Here is a 21,063-nt window from a genome sequence, read left to right as displayed (position 1 = left end):
AAGGCGCTCGTGTTCCGTCGGCGGCGGGTCGTGTATTCGGGAAGCCGGACGAGATGCTGTGAGCCTCGGGTTAACAAACGCGCTGCAACACAGGCAGAGACGAATGGAAGTAAGAGGAAGTGATTTATCACTTTAATGGCGCTTGCGAGGGCCAGTGTTTGGGACTCGGGCTGCCGGTGTCTTCCAGGTTCCCACGGGCGCTCAAAATTGGTAAAAACTTTTTCAAAAAGTTTTATTTTGTGCCTTAATTAAAAATTTAATTTTTAGTTACAGTGGAACCTCGCTAATGTAAATCCAATGTATCCTTTCCAGCGGCTGAAAATATAAAAAAATACATTTTGTAGAGAAAAATTCTAAAACATAAATGAGGAATTGGTGGAACTTTACTGATGCAGACTTCCTGTACATCCTGGGAAGTCAGAATTCAATAAAGTTTCTCACTTCCTTCATCAAACTGTTGGCACTCGTAACTTTCTTTGGCCCCATGGCGGGTTATTTAGTTGTCGCACTTCAAATAAAAGATGCAAGTCAACAATTTGTTGGGTGCTTTTTTTGGGTAAAAAAAAAATGGAATTACGGAATTAGATGGAAAAACAAGGAAAAATGTTTGCAATTTAGTACAAATGTGAACAAAAAAATCACAAAAGAACGGGACGTACAAAAAGGGCCAATATTTTAAGGGACAATATACAGAAATAGAATCACACAAAAAGATGGAAAAAATTTTGCAAAAATCAAAAATGTTAAACAAAAACTGAATGATGTGAAAATTTAAGTGAACATTTTCACTGAAAAGCAAACCAAGGAAAATTGTAGCTAAAATTACAAAAAGGGCAATTTTTAAAAAATATTAAAATAAAATATATTTATAAATTAAATATTTCATATTTTCAACAAGACTGTATTGTACAAAAACTGGGCTGTAGAAATGATTTTCACACAAAACGCATTATACAAAAAAAGGGGCGTACAAAAACCAATGGCTCAACTTTTTTACTTTTTAAATTACATTTGAAATATTTTCATTTTGTATTTTAGCATTTTTAAATGAATCAACATTTTAATTAATTAATTTCACTTAAGTTAATGTGTTTGTTTTTCTTCATGGCCTGTGTCTACAAAGTTGTGCTTATGATAGCATAATTTCAACTCTTTAAAATCATAAAAATGATAAAATTATTTTAAAAATACTGTAGTAAATACTGTAATATATACATATAATATACTGCAATAAATTTAGTATTTGTAAAATGTGTAAACCCAATATTTCTTTTTAAATGTCACACAAATGATTGTCAAACTTAGATATTTATATGCCAAATCCCTATACATTTTTCTTATGATTTGTGAAGGCCATAAACTGCATAGGCCACGATGGTACCTCTCCATGGGTGATGATCTTTTCCAAACTTTCAGGCATCGTTCTGTAAAAGTTCTGTAAAAGTCTGATGTTTTTAATGACTTTCTAGCTTTGGTGAAAAGTCCTTGATCTCTCTCTGGGTGTCCTGGATGCTTCCTAACCGGATTCAAAGTCTTCTTGGAGACAAAATATCAACTCAGCTTCTTCTAAAAGTCAAGTGGGAATAAATTAAGACTGGGTTCCTTCCCCGCATGGAATCATCGCTTCGCTCCAGCGTGGGTTCGGTCGCTGGGGAGATTTTTTAATCAGACTTAACGACGTCTCTGGTGTCTCGTCCCTGCTAGGATATTGCGGCGGAATTTGCAATAAGTGATGGAGACAGAAAGTCCAACTAAGTAACTCCTAGATGCGAGGGGGGGGGGTTGCCATGGTAACTGTTGCACAATCAAACAAAAGATGAGAGTGGATGAAGTTTCCGAGCGAGGAGACGGGATGATCTAAGATGTTGACCTACAAGACGCGCTCTTCGTCACTGACGAGCACATTGGCCTGCATTTTCCCAGCGTAGATCAAAAAGCACTTCACCGACTTCCATGAAACGCTTAAGTTCCAGCCATTATTTAGGGGAGGGGGGGCACAGGTTTTTCCAGTTAGGGCCACATCGTGAAAAGATGCAACTTTGCCATTTTCATATTTTGTACATCAACACATGTAGATATGATAAAAAGACTGCATGTCAGCATTGTCATGCAGTTATTAGTATCACCTTCCATTTGGAGGAGGAGGAGGAGGAGGAGGAGGAGGAGGAGGAGGAGGAGGAGGAGGAGGAGGAGGAGGAGGAGGAAGAGTCTGGACATTCTACTAAGACTTCGGCCCCAGCAACTCTTTGCTATTAAAATGATATTTTATCTCATATGAAATCATAAAATTTCAAATTTTTCTCCTGTTAGAATATGACTTTTTCCCGTTATTATTACGATATTCTCATACATTTTTTTGTCATTTCCTCCCCCTCAACTATTTCTGCTAAATTTTCTTTTTGTAATATTTTGACTTTATTCCCATATTAAGTTTTTTTTTCCCCAAACCTAATTTTCCAATTTTTGTTTTTACAAATTTTTTAGTAAAAAGTTTAGTTTACTTTTAACTAATTTTCAACTTTTTACAAATATATATATTTTGTGAATATTTCAACTTTATGCGACTAAAATGTTAGTTTTCCCTATATTGCTACTTTTATTCTTACAATTTTACATCTTTTTCGTGTTGGATTCCAACCTTTTCCACCTAATATTTTGACTTTATTCTTTTAAAATGACTGCTGCTTTTTCCATTTTTGCTCCTCTCTTTTTAAGAATATACTTTTCAAACATTCCATGGGCGGCACTTTGGGCACCGCCGATTTAGGGGCGTAAAAAAATCCCTGGTCTGACACATGCATGTTAAATTGGATTGTACATTGTCATGTTTACACTGCTGTCATTCACCCAATGTGGAGTCAAACTAATTCGACATCACAGGCTGTGTTGCAAACAGGATGGAGTCAAAAACCTTGTTATTCGCGTTGGCTGCTGCATATTGTTATTATTTATTATTATAACATTATTATGATTATTTTGGAATGAATCATCACGGCATTTCACGGCGATGATGATGAGGATGCCAGCCTTCAGCAGGAATTCCTTGCCGACTGCACTGAGTGAAGCATGAAGGGTGCTGCCACGTGGTATCTTTACTGCTTTACTATATATAGAAAACAGCATGGAGTAAGGGTGGGGGTAGGGGTGGGCTGGGGACTTGCTGATGACCAGTGTGTGTGTGTGTGTGTGTGTGTGTGTGTTGTGAAGACTGTGCATGCATCCCATCATTCATTGTATGCAAATTGGAACATTTTACAATGAATTTGGCAGCAGAACGCACAGCACACAACACACACGTGTAAAAACATCACATGCATCCTACCACTGCATGTGTATGTGCACTAGTCTTGCAATGCAACCCTTATGTGTTTCTAATAATACCCATAATAATGATTTGGAGTGCATGAGAAAATAAAAAAAGACAGATCTCTTCGATGAACAAGTATTTTGCACTACAAAGCAGCAACAGAAACAACCTTGTAATAGCAACGGCTGAGTCCCAACATTTTAAAGCGCATGCAGAGCTAGATAAAAATGTTGGATTCTGACCTCTCATGACGGTTGAACTGCAGCTAGTGCCACCTTGTGCTTGGCGCTAGCTAGCGACCCCTGGCAGTTATTTGCTCTTACGTACGGCGACTACAGAAGACACTGTGGATTGTCGCCTCTTTGAATTTGGTTTCACTCAATCACGTAAAAACAAACAAAACAAAAAAAAAAAATATATATATATATAAATCATATGTCATGATGTGCTATATATATCACTATATTGACACTTACTATGGTACCCATTATGTCATTGGATGCTCATATCACCTCGTACTTGGGTACGAGGTACATTATTAAAAAAAAAAAAAAACTTAAACTGTATTATGGAAAGCAGGTAGTGAACAAATGTAACAGTTACTGATTGTAAAAGTACCAGATGGAGGGGTAGGATTTAATAAGCTTTGCTTCTTCCTACTCCTTTTGGACATGTGGAACTGTGAACTGATTATGTGATGCATTCAATTGTAATCTGATGCATGTTCAAATGAAATAAAACCATTACCATTACCATATAATTTTGTGGTTAACTACAGCCCATTATTTGTCCATAAAATATAAATATTGAAGCAAATTGTACTTATTTTTTCACTAAATTAGTACTTATTTTTTCCCGAAATTAAGCATTTTTAAGCATAAAAATTGCAAAATGAATAAAAATGCACATATAAGGTATTTAGATGATGCATTCAAAGATGTTGTGATGATATGTAGTATTCCACACTGGTCACTAGGTGTCAGTAATGTCATACAGGAAGTACTGTACAGAAGAGGAAGTACAAAGCAGCAAGGAACTCAATGCTAACATATGTGAGTCTATATTATGTCTTATTTTCTCTTATTATGTCCGCCATGTTGGATATTTGGGGTGTAAAGGTGACTATTGGTGTGCTTGAGCATTTGCAACCTAAAAGTATTTCTCTCCGACACGCTAACGGACACGCCCACTCACGTGATGACCAGCGAGGTGGAGAAGAGCAGCGTCCCCAGCAGGCCGCGCCGGCAGTCGGCGTTCTTCCTCTGGCGCTGGTGCATCTCGCCGCCGCAGTTGTCGCAGCAGCGGCACATGCAGAAGAAGAGGCCCACCACGGGCACCAGGACGGTGAAGAGCGCACCCACCACGGCGCACACCAGGAAGCCCATCTCGTAGTAGATGGCCTGGAAAGGCGAGAGGATGAGAGAAATGAGTCCAGATGGGACGGACATGCCAACGCTGTGCTCATCAAGATCTCGGCATCCGCACCATCACAGAAGATCAACGCCATGAAAGCACATTATTGTTGGCTCGTGCCTCAAAGATCAGAGCGTGTTGGCCTGCGGTGCCGCTTTTTCTGGCTAATGAAGGGGAAAGATGGAATTTTTGATGAAAGGATGGACTTCCAGCTGAGCGACTGCATAGAAAGTTGGACTTCGAAAGTATTCCAAAATTCATAAATGATATCGCTTGCTGGAAAATACAACTTCAAGGCTCTCTTTCAAAACGACGCGCTTTGGGAATCCGAGCACGGTCTTCCATTCTCATACCCTGCCAACTACTAAGCAAAAAATTATTTTAATAACCAAAAGCATCCGCCATGTGACCACCAACCCGTCCCATAAGTGCTACAATTTGGAGTTCAACTGGAATTTTCTGGAAAACAATATTCAAAAAGGTTGGCAATAAAAATTAAATAAAATAAAAAAAATAAATACAATGAAAAAAAATAAATAAATAAAAGTAAAAAATAAATAAAAAATTAAAACATTAATAAATAAATAAAATAATTTTTTTATAAATAAATTTAATTAAAAAAATAAAATTCCAAACAAAAAAGGCCAGGTCATTTATTTTATGTATGGAAAACATCCATCCATTACAACATTGTATATACATGTTCACACGGTTTTCTCATGTACTCCAAATCATTATTCTAGTTATTCAAGTTGAAAAACGACTGCACGGTGTTCAAGTGGTTAGCACGCAGGCCACACAGCTAGGAGACCCAGGTTCGATTCCACCCTCGGCCATGTCTGTGTGGAGTTTGCATGTTCTCCCCGTGCATGCGTGGCTTTTCTCCGGGTTACTCCGGTTTCCTCCCACATTCCAAAAACATGCTAGGTTAATTAGCGACTCCAAATTGTCCATAGGTATGAATGTGAGTGTGAATGGTTGTTTGTCTATATGTGCCCTGTGATTGGCTGGCCACCAGTCCAGGGTGTATCCCGTGCCTCTCGCCCCGAAGACAGCTGGAATAGGCTCCAGCACCCCCCTGCGGTAGAAAATGTGGGCTATTTAGGATTCAAAGCATAGAAATCCTAGAAATGTCGAAGGTGTGTAGAGAGTTAGCGGAGAGCATGACATCATCCCGCAACATCGCTAATCCGCTAACCCCGACTTTTGGAATGTGCAAAATTAAAAAGGGACTGGTAACTCCCTGCACGGTGTGTGCGTTGTCACGGCAACGCTTCCTGCCAGTGCTTAAAGAGGGAGTTTCTAATGGGGAACACCCACGTCCACCCTAGTAGTACTAGTAGTACCAGTACTTTTTTTTTGGTTGGGTCTTTAAACACAGTCCTGTCAGACTGGAGTATTTTTCCGCGTGATCCAAATACTAAAAAGTCAGGGTGAGGGCGGGACGCTCTGGAGTAGAAGAATGGGTGATGTCAGCCTCCGTGGGGGGAAAATTGATTCAAATAAAGTAAGCAAGTCATGTGACCGTTTGTCATGACGACAAATTAGCTGAAATGTGAACGCGCGTCATTCCGCTCCCGGCCTCATCTTGTCATGTCAACAAAAAAAAGATCTATTTTTGTTTTTTTTTTTTCCAGCATGGTTGCTTCTTCCATGACAGCCCGCAGATGAAACTATTTTGAGATGGAGGTTTTGTCTCGGCGAAAGCCCCAAGGAACAACGTGACCTTCACCATACGAGCTAAAGCGGAAGATGAGGTGGCGGCATGTTGTGTTGCTGTCGTGCCACTTGATAAATCGCCCCCAACAAAACAGCCGCCGGGGAGGAACGGCCCCGGGCACCAAGAGGCCCACGAGACTCTTGTGTGTGTGTCATGGATCATGCTAAGATCATGCTAAGAAGCTGACTTAAGCATTGTGTCAATCACATTGTGAGATCAAATGAATATGGAAATAGAAACATTGGAAACTCAATGCACGGCTGTAGACGACCACAATGTATCCCATGAGATTATTAGTGAATTTGAATGATTTATATTTATGTTTATTACATTTTGAAAATACTAAATTAATTTACAAACAATTATTTTTATACAGTGAGGATCTGCAAAGTAATAATTTACATGCCAAATGATTATGATGCTATCTACAATGTTGCTGTAATGCTATGGAATAAATAAAATAAATAATTGGAATCATTCAAATTTTAATTCTTCATAAATTAATAATTATGTCAGTAAATAAAACTAATTTTAGAAACAATTCCAATTTTTTTTGCATTTTTTAAATAATTTTATAAAATCATTAATCATCATGATAAATAATTCATTTTTTTAATGTTATTTAATTATCACAATTAAATTATATTTTTTTTCCCAGTATGATACAACGAGAAAAGACGAATGAATATAGCATGAGATGTCACCGGTGGTGACTTCCTTATATGGGCGTGGCTTGGGTCCAAGCTGTACAAGTGGGAGTACGAGTGGGACCAATCACAGCAGAGTAGGCCTGCCCAGAGGCGGGGCTGTGGGTGGAATAAATTAAAACCATTTTGGAAAAATCCCAAGAAATACAAGTAGATTAGGTGCAGATCCTAGAAGATGTAGAAAGCTTTTGCGGGTTATTGTGTGTAGCTGCTCTATAGGAGTCCACGACTCAATACAAAGGGACGAAAAATGAGCAGAATTGGTCCCCTTTAATAATGTGAAACTGCATCAATGCAACAGTTTACTTTTTTCAGTACTGCATTAAAGTATTATTACCTTACCTAGTAGTACAGCCAACATACATACAGTATGACTATAATGGACCATCATTATTAATGCATGCTGAGGAAGTAAATAAAGTTGCTCCCCTAAAAGTGAACAAGCATTAAAAGTCTCAGGTGAAGGAGGTTACAGGGGATACAAAAGCAGATAAAAGAAAGGAATGAAAGGAAGTGGGGGGTGGGGGGGGGGGGGCATGTCTACGTGCATCTAGAGAAGGGATGGTTTAGGGCTAGACACTTTACCTGCAGGCTCAGCACTATGTTCTCAGGCTGAAGGACACCACATGGGTTCACATGAAGACGGCATGCAGAAGACAAAGCAGCACAGCGTCAAAACACGCCACCACAAACACAACACGCGTGACAGAGAAGCCGTAAAAAAAAAAAAGAAGAGGAACAATGTGGCGTTTGTACAGATTTACAGCACACATCAACACATGCGCTAACAGAAAAAGAAAAAAAAAAGGAAAAGAGGCTCCAGTTTACAGCAACAGAACTTGGCCCCTATTTTCTGTCCTCAGACCAGAAAATAAAAGCATACAGGAGGTTCTTTCATGGGATTTTTATATCCAAAGTGCTCGTAAATCTCAAGGTGGCCTCGGCTTGTTAAAAAGCATCGCTTCATTACGGCCTTTCTTGGAACTTCATCTTCGCTAGACTTTTACGATCGGTGGAGGAGAAACTCAACTGTTTTAAAACAAAGTATACACACAAGATCTTGAACCCGAGGATGTCCTGACGTTGCCTCTAAATAGGCGTGTCACGATAATCCATGAAACGCATGATTAATAAAAAATTATGTCAATCATTGTTCACCGTTTATCTAGCTAGCTGTGTCGTATGCTACACGCCTGGATACAGCGTTGCCTAGCTACATCGCGACTCAACTTTCACGGATTCTCTGTTTTGTTTATGTGCAATTTTGCACATTTTTTTTAACATCATATATTGTGTTCTACCTCTTTGTGGTGTATTAGAGCGATATATTGATGCTCTGTTGTATATAAATATAGAGCCAGGGAGAACCTGCGCATTGTGTTGTGCTATAGACCATTGTCAATCTCCTTCGTGCTGTTTTCAACCATGAATGGGCGAGTTTTAATTTTTAAGAAATCCGCGGGCATCCAATGTATATCGCTAGGTTGTTACTGTTCCGTATTATACTGACCGATGTGATCATAAATACATGTTTCGTTACATTCCTAGTATTGAGTTTTATCATGAATTTACTTATTTGGAGAGGCCGTTTTTCACCTTTTTGTACATTGCCTGTAGAAATTGAGTGCAGACTCACCTTCTGGTATTCAGTCTGAATGTTTCCAAACCTGTCCTTGGCCAATCGGACCAGGAGATCTGCAAAACGATAAAAAAAAAATAATAATAATAATTCACAGTTCAAGTGGTTCAAACACATTCATTGATTGATTGGTGACAAATAGAATGGCATACATAATACATATACAGCGTCTATTGTCACATGTTTGTATTGCCACAGAACAAGAACTGATGGAACTATTTAGACCTAAGGGCATGTTGATTGTCATGGTGACAGGAAGTGAACACCTGATGTGGTTTGGGAAAGGTCACTGTGCTGTACTTCACCTTTCTGGGTTGGCTTCGACGGCTTTTGTCCGCCTTTATTGTGTATTTGAGGCCAGGCGTTATACGATCAGGGTTTGGGAGAGGAAAAAAATAAATAAAAGGGCAAGCACATAAAAACCCAGTGATCATCTTTTAGCCTTTTGTTGGTATTGTGTTTCCCCACAATGCAAGTTTTCATTCCCATTAGGGAGTTTGTCCCCATTCCGCCTTGACAAAAGACATGAAACTAGAACTGTATGGACGGGAAAAAAACACTGTGTACCTAGCCAGCTGTCTTTTGGGTTGGATGTTCCGCTTATGCGTTCCAGTACACAAGCGGCAGAAAATATACATTTGAGGGGAGTTGTGTAACAAAAAGAAAAATAAATACAAAAAAAAAATCAGAAATGTTTCAAATCTGTAAGAAAATATCTTTGAATATTTCAAATAATTCTTAATAATAAAATATTTCAACATTACAATTATTTTATAAACATACACTCTTAACATTATATTTCCAAACAATAAAAATGTATAAGATTAATATTTAACATTCTATTGTACTACTAAGATAAACTAGCTTGCATACCAAATGCTTTATGTTACATAATGCAAAATGATTATCTCAATTTCCTACTGGTGGCCGGGGGCATTTATGTACTTATTATTGGAGGCCTTTAAGTATGCCTATACATGTTTACAAATGTTTTTTTTTTATAATTCAAATAAAAAAAAATAATGCTTTAATACCTGAAGAATTATTTATTTGAAAATGTATTAATGATCAGCTGGGATAGACTCCAGCACCCCCGCAACCCTTGTGAGGATAAGCGGTAGAAAAGGAATGAATGAGTGAAAAGATTTTTATCACAAACTGAATTAAGTACAATACAGTAATATTTCAACAGTGTTTAGCTGTACATGTAACGGTCAGTGGTTACAGAAGGTAAGTACTATTTGGTAGTATGTGGTAGTACAAGGGTTGGTACTGCATGAATTAGCATAGCAGTTAAACGGGTCCAGCTCAAAGTGCTAAACATGTCAGGACTGAAGCTTATCCTCTCCTCTTATAACTTGCTAGGAATTAGTGCTTCAGCTAAAAAGGCTGGAAAGCGTTAAAAAAAAAAAAAGAGACAGAAGCAAGAAGCAAGAAGACGCCATGCAAACATATGGAACAAGCTGACACAGGCGGATGAAGAAAAGCAGCAGTGGAAAGGTAAAGGACGCGTGAATGAAAGGATGGATGGATGCACATGGAAGAGTGAAAGAGAGAGAGAGAAAGAAAAAAAAATGTAATCAAGTGTCTGTAAATGCCCCAAGCCTCCCATATCAGCCCCTGACTAAGCTCTGTGCTAACAGGCTTACTGAACAAAGTAGGAAAATAAATATGTAATAAGTAAGCCAGGCCGGGACGCACTTCCACACCGTTAAACTTCATTCAGCCTCTCGCCGCTTGGAAGCCAACAAAGCACACACAGCCTGATGGGGATTTGCTCGCTGGTGCCGTTGTCGCTATGCTAGCTCTGTGCTCGTACAGAAATGATAGACGTCACATTCCAGGAGGAATTGTGGTGCAAGAAAGGAAGTCTCCGCTCAGCATGTACCGCAGGGGGGGGACACACACGATGTGTTGGTGTCCTCAAGTAGTTACAATTTATACTTAATACGGCTCTTATAGAGGGTCTGTGACCTTTGATTTTTCCTCATTTCATAAAGAATTATTCATTCATTCATTGAATGGCCAGCCAATCACAGGGCACATATAGACAAACAACCATTCACACTCACATTCATACCTATGGACAATTTGGAGTCGCTAATTAACCTAGCATGTTTTTGGCATGTGGGAGGAAACCGGAGTACCCGGAGAAAAAACACGCATGCACGGAAAGAACATGCAAACTCCACACAGAGATGGCCGAGGGCGGGATTGAACTCGGGTCTCCTAGATGTGATGCCTGCGCGCTAGCCACTCGTCCACCGTGCAGCCCATAAAGAATCACTGACAGTTTAATGTGATGCAATCACAACAACAAAAAACGTAGCAGTACCACATGTATAGTTCCTTGAACTGCGTCTGAATCCGGGTTGGTGGGTAGGCCGAGATTGGAAAATGGGAAGTTGTGTAAAAAAACAATGATAGAAACCAGATGGTTAGCTAAGAGCTAACCTCTGACGTTGACAGGTGAAAGGGGTCTAGAGACAGGCGACTCCTGTGCGACAGACACCTGTGTGGGACAAAGACCTCGACCTCGGTGGACTAGAAAGTCAGCAAATGACCAAAAAATGCTCTATTGTGACAAAATAGAACGAAATGGCCATTGAACCTTGACTACACGCCGTAGCCTTGAACACAGTGTAACGCAACTATGGAGAGAAAATCTGGCTTTACTTCACACCCACAACCCCCCCCCCCACACACACACACGCAGTCTTTTCTATAAAAATGTCTCCATGTGTGGCATCTTTCCTGCATGTATGTGCTTGGCATGTTCACCAGCTGCATCATGCCTTCCTTTCTACGCGTCCTCCCTCCAGTGCAAAGCAAACTCACGTGCACAGCTGCGAGTGCGCTCGAGTGCCCACATGAGCATCCGGAAGCATCTCCAGTGCGCTCACATGCACCCGTGCCGCTGCGGCCGCCGCCGCACCGCGACTACTGTGGTAGGTTAGCGACATGACAGCCTCCCCTGCAGTGGGAATCACGTTGATGGGTGGAGGACACACACACACACGTGGAGTGTACGTAGGAGAATGATGGCGACAGACTCCGATGAGCTGCTGTCGTCTCCGCTAAGCTCAAACGTGCTGAAATCAATTCCGCGTGTGCGAGGTGACAAGCTCAACGCCGCTACTTACCCTGATGTGACACCACACATGATGCTCCCCTCAATGGACCAATCCCCCGCATGAGCGACACGCCGAAGCAGAACAGAAAAGACTCAACCGAAGACGACACTGAAAGTAAGAGTCGGTACTTCCACGAGAAGATCAACAAAACCGGGCGGTGAGTTGACTCGTGGTCATCATCATTTTATACGCCAACGACATTACGTAAGAATCCGTGAAAGGTCAAAGGCAATCTGCAAAGCACGAATGCTGCAGGCAATGGGGAGCTGCGGTTCATTAAGGGGGACCCACGAGCGACATGGATTTTTCCAACATGACGAGCCTTAGCATCCTTCCAATGGGTGACACAAGTGACATAAATGTACTTCTACACAAGCAGTACACTGGATACTCGCTGTAGTATTTAGGTAAAGTGTGGAGTACAAGGAACCAGTTTTCACGGTGAAGCTAAGTCAGGCCTGGGTCTGAGGCTGGCAGGTTCTCTGCCATCTCTACCACAGAGTGGAGTGTGGACTTGTTGGGGAAAAGAAGGGAATGTGGGGGGGGGGGGCTGCATCCGCCAATGAAGCGTAACAAAGGAAGGAGAGAACGCATGAGCTGCCATCCGCTCGCCTCGGCCTCTTCCGCTTCTCCTCTGTTGACCCAAATGATGCCCCCCCGTGCCCCCCCTGTCCTGATGGGACACGGCAACCAGGGAAGTGGCCAATCTCTGTGTCCTTTCATTTAGTCGCTTTTTGCCCATGTGATCTGGTCTATGTGAGATGTTGCTCAGTTTAGAGATCCATCATTTCAAGTCCACGGTAGGCGGGCGCTGATGGTCTTGTGGGCGGCGTCAGGCCCCCGTGCCACAGGTTGGCTACCTGCGTAACCAGTTACAGTGTTACAGTATATTACCTCCGTTTTGATACGTTTTGGTCTCAGTTATCACATAATGTTGACGATTTGCTCCTCCCTCCCTCCAAATGGAGCCAAAAAAAGTTGCCAGTGGCAGCATTTGGATAAAGATGCTGATAAATGTACAACACAACATAAATGTACAAAATGTATTCCTTTCATTGGTTATTTATACGTTTAGAATTACTTTATGCATGTAAAACTAGAAGACCAGGGTTTCAATTCCACCCTCAGCCATCTCTGTGTGGAGTTTGCATGTTCTCCCCGTGCATGCGTGGGTTTTCTCCGGGTACTCCGGTTTCCTCCCACATTCCAAAAACATGCTAGGTTAATTAGCGACTCCAAATTGTCCATAGGTATGAATGTGAGTATGAATGGTTGTTTGTCTATATGTGCCCTGTGATTGGCTGGCTGGCGACCAGTCCAGGGTGTACCCCGCCTCTCGCCCAGAGACAGCTGGGATAGGCTCCAGCACACCCCGCAACCCTCGTGAGGAAAAGCGGTAGAAAATGAATGAATGTAAAACTAGAACAATTAGCTGTTAGCAAAGAACTACATCGTCAGCCGCTGATGACATCACAGATGGGTGGTAGAGCTGACTTCCAGTTCCTGTTTCCATGTATTAGCAAGATAATAGGCTGCTAACAAGAACATTTTGTGATAAAAAATACTTTAGAACACAATTGGACTCATGCAGTGTATTAATAAAAAGACACGTTGCAGTATTTTTTAACGTTAACCGAAAAACATGCCAAGCGAGGTTCCAGTGTGGTCTCCAATTTCAGTCAGTTGTTCTTCTCAAACTGGGATGGAATGAACAACATTGCACACCCGAGGCCCCAAAGCAAAGACCTTTTTACACAAAAATCTGCTCCACGCCAGACGACAGCAATCAGTGGAACATCACTGACCTTTCTATCACCGTTTCCTCAAACAAACTCCCGCAGAGAGGCGTAGTTAGTCAAAACACGCCACTATTTATCTTTCGACCTTTATGACAGCCGGTCTGATTGCTCCCGGCTTCCCCTGCGGCGCTTCCACGAGGATGGAAAAACACGGAAGTTTTAATAGTTTTATATTTACTTCCCAGCGTGGCTGCGTGTTAGGTCACCTTGCTGCAACCAAAGAACCGAATCACGGCGAGCTCGTCTCGGCTGTCTGGGCCGACGCTAATCCCAGATTGGGATCCATTTCACATGTAGCGACGTGTCGCTGAAGGCCATTCTGGCATCAATGCGCGGCAGCGGGGCTGCCGGCAGGGAATTAAAGTGTTGCACAATATCGCTTTTTGTGTTCTGATGACGCGGCGACGTCTTCGCTCAAAAGAGGCGGCATGAATGGAAAAGACTCCGGGGCAGGGAAGGTCAACTGGAGCTGAAAAGCCAACATGACAGGGCTTCTATACGAGGCAGAAAAAGCCCAAATCAGACGAAGGCCAATATAGCTGACGGCCACACAATTAGGTACACCTGCTCTGATGTTTATATGTTGCCAGTGCCATATACTGTACATACGTAAGCTAACCAACAAATTACATCATTTGGAACCCAACAACTTTGCCTGTAAACTTCTGAGTTAATGTGACGATAACCATAGAATGTGCAAAAATTTTTAAAAAAAAGGTGTACAGTACAACATTTTTTTAATTATTTTCTTATAAAATGCATACAAAAATATTTTTATTATACTACTCTCTTATGACAGGAACTACTTTATTTTTAACCTGAGGATTTATTTACCTAAAGCACAAAGACCTGTGAAAACTCGTAATATATAATGCTTTGGAGTGGAAAAATGCAGCTGATATTGTCATTCATAAACAAGTATAATGCACAACACGCCATAATAGTGGAGATAACGTGACTGTAAACAACATACGACAAGCGTAACACGCATGACCTCATGACTTCAGCACAATGACGTTGTGCAGCCAACAAAAACGCACTTATAGGATGCAGACTCCGGATTCAAACACAGCCCATGTCTCTCAACTGGCCTGGGAACGCCTCAGGGTTGAATAAATCATGCGTGTTTCGTGGTTGAATACAGCCTATTAGTCAAATAATATGCATATTTAAGCAAATTGTATGTATTTTTAACCTAAATTAAGCATCTTCAAGCATAAAAAAGAAAGGGTTAAATGAAGTGAAATACAAATATAGTAAGTCATTCGGAAGATGTGTAGTATCCTACACTGGTCACTAGATGTCAGTAATGCTACACAGTACCTTGGTGCATTTGTTCCATAAAACAACAGCATGAATGGAGTGAGACCTTTTGTCAGTCATACAGCCCCTGTCTCGCTCAGTAGCAGACAGACTCATTCATTCATGGTGCATGGAGTGCTGGAGCCTACCCCAGCTGTCTTCAAGTGAGAGGCTGGGGCGGGGTACACCCTGGACTGGTGGCCAGCCAATCGCAGGGCACATATAGACAAACAACCATTCACACTCACATTCATACCTATGGACAATTTGGAGTCGCTAATTAACCTAGCATGTTTTTGGAATGGGGGAGGAAATTCCATGCAAAACTCACAGACACAGAGATGGCCGAGGGTGGAATTGAACTTGGGTCTCTTAGCTGTCGGTCTGCGCTCTAACCACTTGAACACCGTGCAGCCCCATTCTGAATTATTTTCTTTTATTACGTCTACTATATTCGATATAGGGATGTTATATTATGTCTAGAGGGCTCTAGTAATGTTTTAAAAACATATTTAGAAGATTATACACAGGTTTCCTGTATTGTTCCATTTATAAGGATTCCTCCACTACTTCGTAAAAATTCTCTTATTGTGGTCTGGTGTGGAACCAATGAACCGCAATAAATGAAACAATACTGCGTTTATGATTTGGTATAAACATATTTGTGTTGCACTATATTAGAAAGACAGGATGGCTATATTGTGTAAGTGTATGGCATTGCTGAGCGAGATAGTTAGATAACTACGGTTGATGTTGAACAGAAGGAAGCTGACAAACATTTGCAATATTCATATCAATTCTGAACATCCTCGCAGACAAGACACGCTGGAGGCTCCAGGGCAGCCATCCAGTCAAACAGAATGCCGGAAAAGCATCAACATGAGCTCATTTTATCCATCGCTCTCATTTTTTGGGGTTATTAAAAAAAAAAAACCCGACAAGATTTGTTGATTGATGATTAAATAATTAGAGTACAAAGCTCATTTGTGGGGAGAGATGCTCACACCGGGGATGAAAGGAAGGAATATATCACAGTAAAAACAACCACATACAAACTGCTTGTACAGTAAACCTCGGATATATCGGATTCAATTGTTCCCACTGGTTTTGTCCGATATAAGCGAAATCTGTTATATGCGTATACCGGAAAATGTCCGTTTTACGTATATATCGGATTTATATCCGGTATATGCGTAAATCGGATTTTATCCGTTATAAAAAGGCACTTCCTTGACTATGTTTCCAATGTACCTGGACGCGCAGGCAACGCTGCAAACGCTGCAAATGACGTCGTATAGCGGCCTGTCACGATTCGGTGAATCGGAGCGCCACGATGCGGCCATCCGATATATGCGAGGGAAATTTAATGGAAATGCATTGGAACGGGACTGGAGATTTTGTCCGAAATAGGCGAAATCCGTTATAAAAAATCTGATATATGCAATGAATTTTTATTGGAAATGCATTACAGAAAAATCGGTTCTTTTTTATCTGTCCGTTGTGAGCGAATTTCCGATATATCCGAGTCCGATATATCCGAGGTTTACTGTAGTTTATTTCCTGTAGCTTTGCCAGCATTTCCCACAGGGCTGCAATCTATTTGCGGCAGGGTGAAATACAATAAAAAACTCTGCACTTTAAAGCATGAACTGGGAGGGAAAAGAGGGTTGGGGGGGGCTGCTAAACACTGACAAAAAAAGCATGAATGACGTAAAACTAAATAGTCTTTGTCGTAACCTCGGCTGGTTAAAGCTATGCTTACATTCAAGTTCTTACATTTGCATAATGATAACGCCGTTCATAAATTGCCACCTTTTTGTTTTTAATTCAGGCTGATCTGGGATCAGTTTTGTCTGCAGGATGCTTCCGACATGGCGGCCTCGGGCCATGCGGAGACGGATGAAGGCGCCAGTGAATATTTGGGTTTAGTTACTGGTTAACACAATGGAGCGCTTTGGCTGCTATTCAGTGACTACAAGGGACAAGCAACAACAGCAAGAAGGAGCCATAATAACACTAGTGGTCATCTGCCACACAAAGCCACAAGCGGCCATTGTGCATTGTGTGCGGCCGCAAAGTGCTGACTCGCTTCCCACTGGAGGAACGTTTGCATTGTTTTATCTTTACATTTGAACATAAACACTCAATTATCCATTTAAACTGCACATATGCAGGTGAGCGACTTTCCTGACCGGTTTCCGAAAGACATCATGGAATTCAGACACCAGATGAAGGTCTGGCAACAGTTGCCAGGGAAACCCACAGGCAGCCATCACCACGGTCGATATGCAGCATGAGTGAAGGCTAAAGTTACTAATGGAGTCAATCAGGGAAAGGCTTTTTCTTGAAAACACTACAACACCCGAGTGAGATTATCCGCATCATAAAGTCGCTATTTGGAATCCGCTAAAAATCCCAATAAATGACGTTAAGTGTCTTCCAAGTTGGGATCATTTTGCAAGATTAGAACCTTTAATTGTACTGTAAATTTAGAAACGTTTCGGTGACGGTAGCACAGTGTTTCCAATACATCCACTTATTTGCGGTGGACCGCCACAGATAGATTTAGCATCACCTGGTTGCTTTTTGCTCACCTTTTGTCTCTCATAAAAACAACATACACATGTGTCATGGCAAATTATGCAAATTAGCATAACACTGTAGTGTTGGGAACAGCTCAGGTAAGGAGAGCTATCCAACTAGCTGCTAATGTTAGCTTCGTTAATGTAATATATGGAATGTTCGTACAGTAATCCCTCGTTTACCACAGTTAATTGGTTCCAGACTGACTTTGATGGATGAATTCCTGACTTATAAATGGAATATATTTGTACTTAGAGAATATAAATATATTTTACAAAATAAAATATAATGTTTTAATGCTATTAGAGCTCTCTAGACATGAAATAACACCCCTATAGTCAGATTTACACTTTTTTTTTTATTCAGCTTGGCATGTGTTAGGAATTACTATTGTGCCTCTTGTCAAATCATTCAAAGCTGCAATAAAAGCCTGCTGTCCTGCCTATCAGGTTTGGTGCTTGTGTGTCTCACCAAAGATTACAGTGACATTACTAACACCTTGTGAGTAGTATGGAATACTATATATTATCACAATGTCTTTGAATGCTTTGTGTGTGTATTTAACTTATTCTAGCCATTTCTATGCTTGAAAATACTTAATTTGTGACATTTTACATAAAATTTGCTTAAATATGCATATTAAAAAGCCGTATTCAACCCCCCAAAATAGCATAACTTATTGATTTTTTTTTTTTTTAACTGTCATAGGGTTAAGATGACCTGCTTGGTCACCTGTATGGTGCTAAGCTAGCATGGCTAGCACAGCTAGCAAGCTTTAAGAAACAATTTGTGAGCAAGGTAGGAAGTGATCTGGAAGTCAGCCGCTAAAGCTATCTTCTTGAAATATGATCTGATTTATAGTTATTTTATTTTAAGTCTAACATAATTTGAAGGTTACCTACATTGATAATGCTGCATTCAAGAGTGCGGGGAATAGTAAGACTTCACAAGGTCGCACACCAAAGCGAAAAACAAAAACATGGCTGCCGACCATGATAAACTGTTTGTGAAGACCTTTCGCGGTATACACACACAGCACCATAAAACCAGTCCCTAGTTTTTGATGCGGTTACAACACAAAGGTGCCAAATAGCAGCACAGGAAGCGGTGTGGTGTTTTGGTTTATTTTGGCTCTTTGGAAAAGCCATGTACTGCTTGGCGATAAATGAGCGCTTTAGCGGCTAATGCCATCTGGTGTAAGCTTTATGGGATTTAGCTAGTTAGCAAGGTGACTCGCAGAGCTGCTAATCTGCAAAATGTTGGCTTAGAAGGGAATGGGGGGGTATCTTTGCACATCCGGAACCACATTAAACACACACAAACTTGGGAGTGTGTATGTTGCAACACCATTAACTACACACGCAGGGAGTGTATGTGTCTAATTGCATTAAATGAAAAAAAAAAAAAAAACAAACACTTGTAGGGGACTTGAGGGCGTGGCGTGGAGGGGCGTGGCGTCAGTAAATCACGCAAACAGGTGCAAACTATTAAACACAGTTATTCCGCTAATCTTTTAAAGTTCATTTTCCCCTTTACTTATTTTTTTTTTTTGCAACATATTCCCATTTGACCGACTCGTGAAGTACTCACCTTGCGGGAAGTCGTTGGGCTGGACCAGGCACAGCCAAGTGTGCACCATGTGGAACAGGATCCCGATGGGTCCGGGTTCGTAGTGGGCCACCGTCTCGTAGACCCCCGAGGGAACGTAGCCGAAGTCCAACGTAGCTGGCGGGGGAAGAAGCCTGCGGGGGTCTTGCTCCTGCGCCTGGAGTTCCCCGGAGCCCAGGAACGCACAGAGAAGAATCAGTGTCCCGGTTTTGGTCATCATGAGTCCGGTGAAGACCGACGCGAGTGCTCCGGTGGTTTTTGGTTAGGAGATGGAGAGGCTTAAAAAGGGGAAAACGGGGTCACAAGTGTCCGCACGGAAGCACCGCGGCTACCGGCGATAGCAGGGCATCATTTCTTGCCCCCCCCTCCCGCGGTGTGCGCCTCCACGCCGGGAGATCCTCTCTCCGCCGTCTCCGCTCCTGGATGAGTCCGGCACACGCGAGCGCGCTTCGCTTTCTCTCCCTCTCTCTCTCTCTGTGTAGGCGTCAGCTCGTGCGTGACGGGAGCGCGCCTCCGTGTCTCCAACAGCTGAAGCAGGTTGTGTAGCAGGAAGGGCTCCCCCTGGCGGATAAAAGGAACACTTGTAGCTTTTGAGTTAGAAAGTAAATTAAGTGTTTACATTTATTAATTTTTTCTCTCATCTATATGACAAAGATAGAAAAAATATTTTTAAAACCTGTTAATGTAAATACAGTTAAATAACAACATTTTGGCCTGAGTGGCTTTTGGTTTTAGCATGAAATGAAGTCAGCAAAATCCAAAGAATATCAAATTTGGGGTTTTCTTTGGAACAGCAGTCACACACCTTGCCTCCACGGGGGCCCTGACCTCCAGGGAGGGAGGGAGGGAGGAAGGCGACAATCATGTTATTGTGCTCAGAGGAAAAAAAAACCCTCCACCTGTGTCCTCCTTTCATGGTGCCTGTGTATCCTCTGTGGTGGGAAAGAAAGAACAATTAGCATTATTAAAATGAGTTATTAGGATTAAACATTCTAAAATGCTCACTTTTAGGATGTATACGTTTAACAATGTTGTTTATTGTTGTGGTTTGACTAACCCGAGATATTAGAGACAACTTCCTGGTATCCGTGACAGCCGTGACCGGGCCTAAGGAGCTTAGAGAGCGTCTGTGTCAGATTTAGCGTACAGTACGAGCGATGTTAAAAAGGCTCCAGGACAGGTGAGGTCATCTGGGGGATAAATCTCAGATTACCGGGCAGCCATTGAAAAACACACAGAGGTCAACTTGCAGTTTCCTTGCATAAGCATGCAAATGTAACCATGGTTACAATAAACATTTGCTTTTGATGGTTCACTTACCAGCTTCTGTGGTTGCCATGGAGACGGTTGTTCATTTCATTCTTGGCAAGATGAAGACATCGGCATTTGCACATTTAGTCATGATAGTTGCAAGCATGTGGTGTTTGTGTCACTTTCTCAAGCCCACAAATCAATAAATAAATAAATAAACGCCATAAGGCACTTTAGTCACAGATATGAATTCGATTCCCAGCCAATTTCTTAAATGTCAAAGCAAAACAACTTGAATCTTTGTTGGGCTTGTGTTTCTTTCCCAATGCACAATTTCAAGGTGCAGAAACATTCATGTTAACAGATTGGACTATAAAGTACCACGCTTGCCAACTGAAAACAAGAACAAAAAACTAAAAATTCATAATTACTATCATAATGTAAAAATGTAAAGACAATTTTAACTGGGTTGTAAGTACCAACAAAGAAAATGTTGACTAAAAACTAAAAAAAATAGGGTTGACTATTAGTTACACTTCACAGCCGAAAAAAAAAAATAAAACCATTAATTCATTCATTATGAATTAATAATTAAAATAC

General features: G+C 41.3%; 1 protein-coding gene across 13 annotated transcripts in view; it reads right to left on the bottom strand.

Annotated features, from left to right (window-relative positions):
* prom1a (prominin 1a) overlaps positions 1-19,640 on the bottom strand; it is a 55,185-nt gene extending 35,545 nt beyond the window's left edge. For 5 of the 13 annotated variants that reach the window (XR_009126632.1, XR_009126639.1, XR_009126640.1 and 2 more), the window contains exons 1-4: positions 19,195-19,640; positions 8,784-8,842; positions 7,733-7,759; positions 4,502-4,707 (exon numbers count right to left, since the gene is read on the bottom strand). Coding sequence is in view for 4 of the 13 variants with exons in the window: in XM_058065003.1 (XP_057920986.1) it covers positions 4,502-4,707; positions 7,733-7,759; positions 8,784-8,842; positions 19,195-19,432 (530 nt within the window). In the remaining 9 variants the exon portion in view is untranslated. The remainder of the gene's footprint in view (positions 1-4,501; positions 4,708-7,732; positions 7,760-8,783; positions 8,843-19,194) is intronic. The other 8 variants (XR_009126633.1, XR_009126634.1, XR_009126636.1 and 5 more) reach the window with 4 other exon arrangements.
* Between the last annotated feature and the right edge of the window lie 1,423 nt (positions 19,641-21,063).

This window comes from Doryrhamphus excisus, chromosome 2 (assembly GCF_030265055.1).
Source record: "Doryrhamphus excisus isolate RoL2022-K1 chromosome 2, RoL_Dexc_1.0, whole genome shotgun sequence".
Lineage (NCBI taxonomy): Eukaryota > Metazoa > Chordata > Actinopteri > Syngnathiformes > Syngnathidae > Doryrhamphus > Doryrhamphus excisus.
Note: the sequence above shows the minus strand (reverse complement) of the source record. Positions and strands in the feature narration are given on the sequence as shown.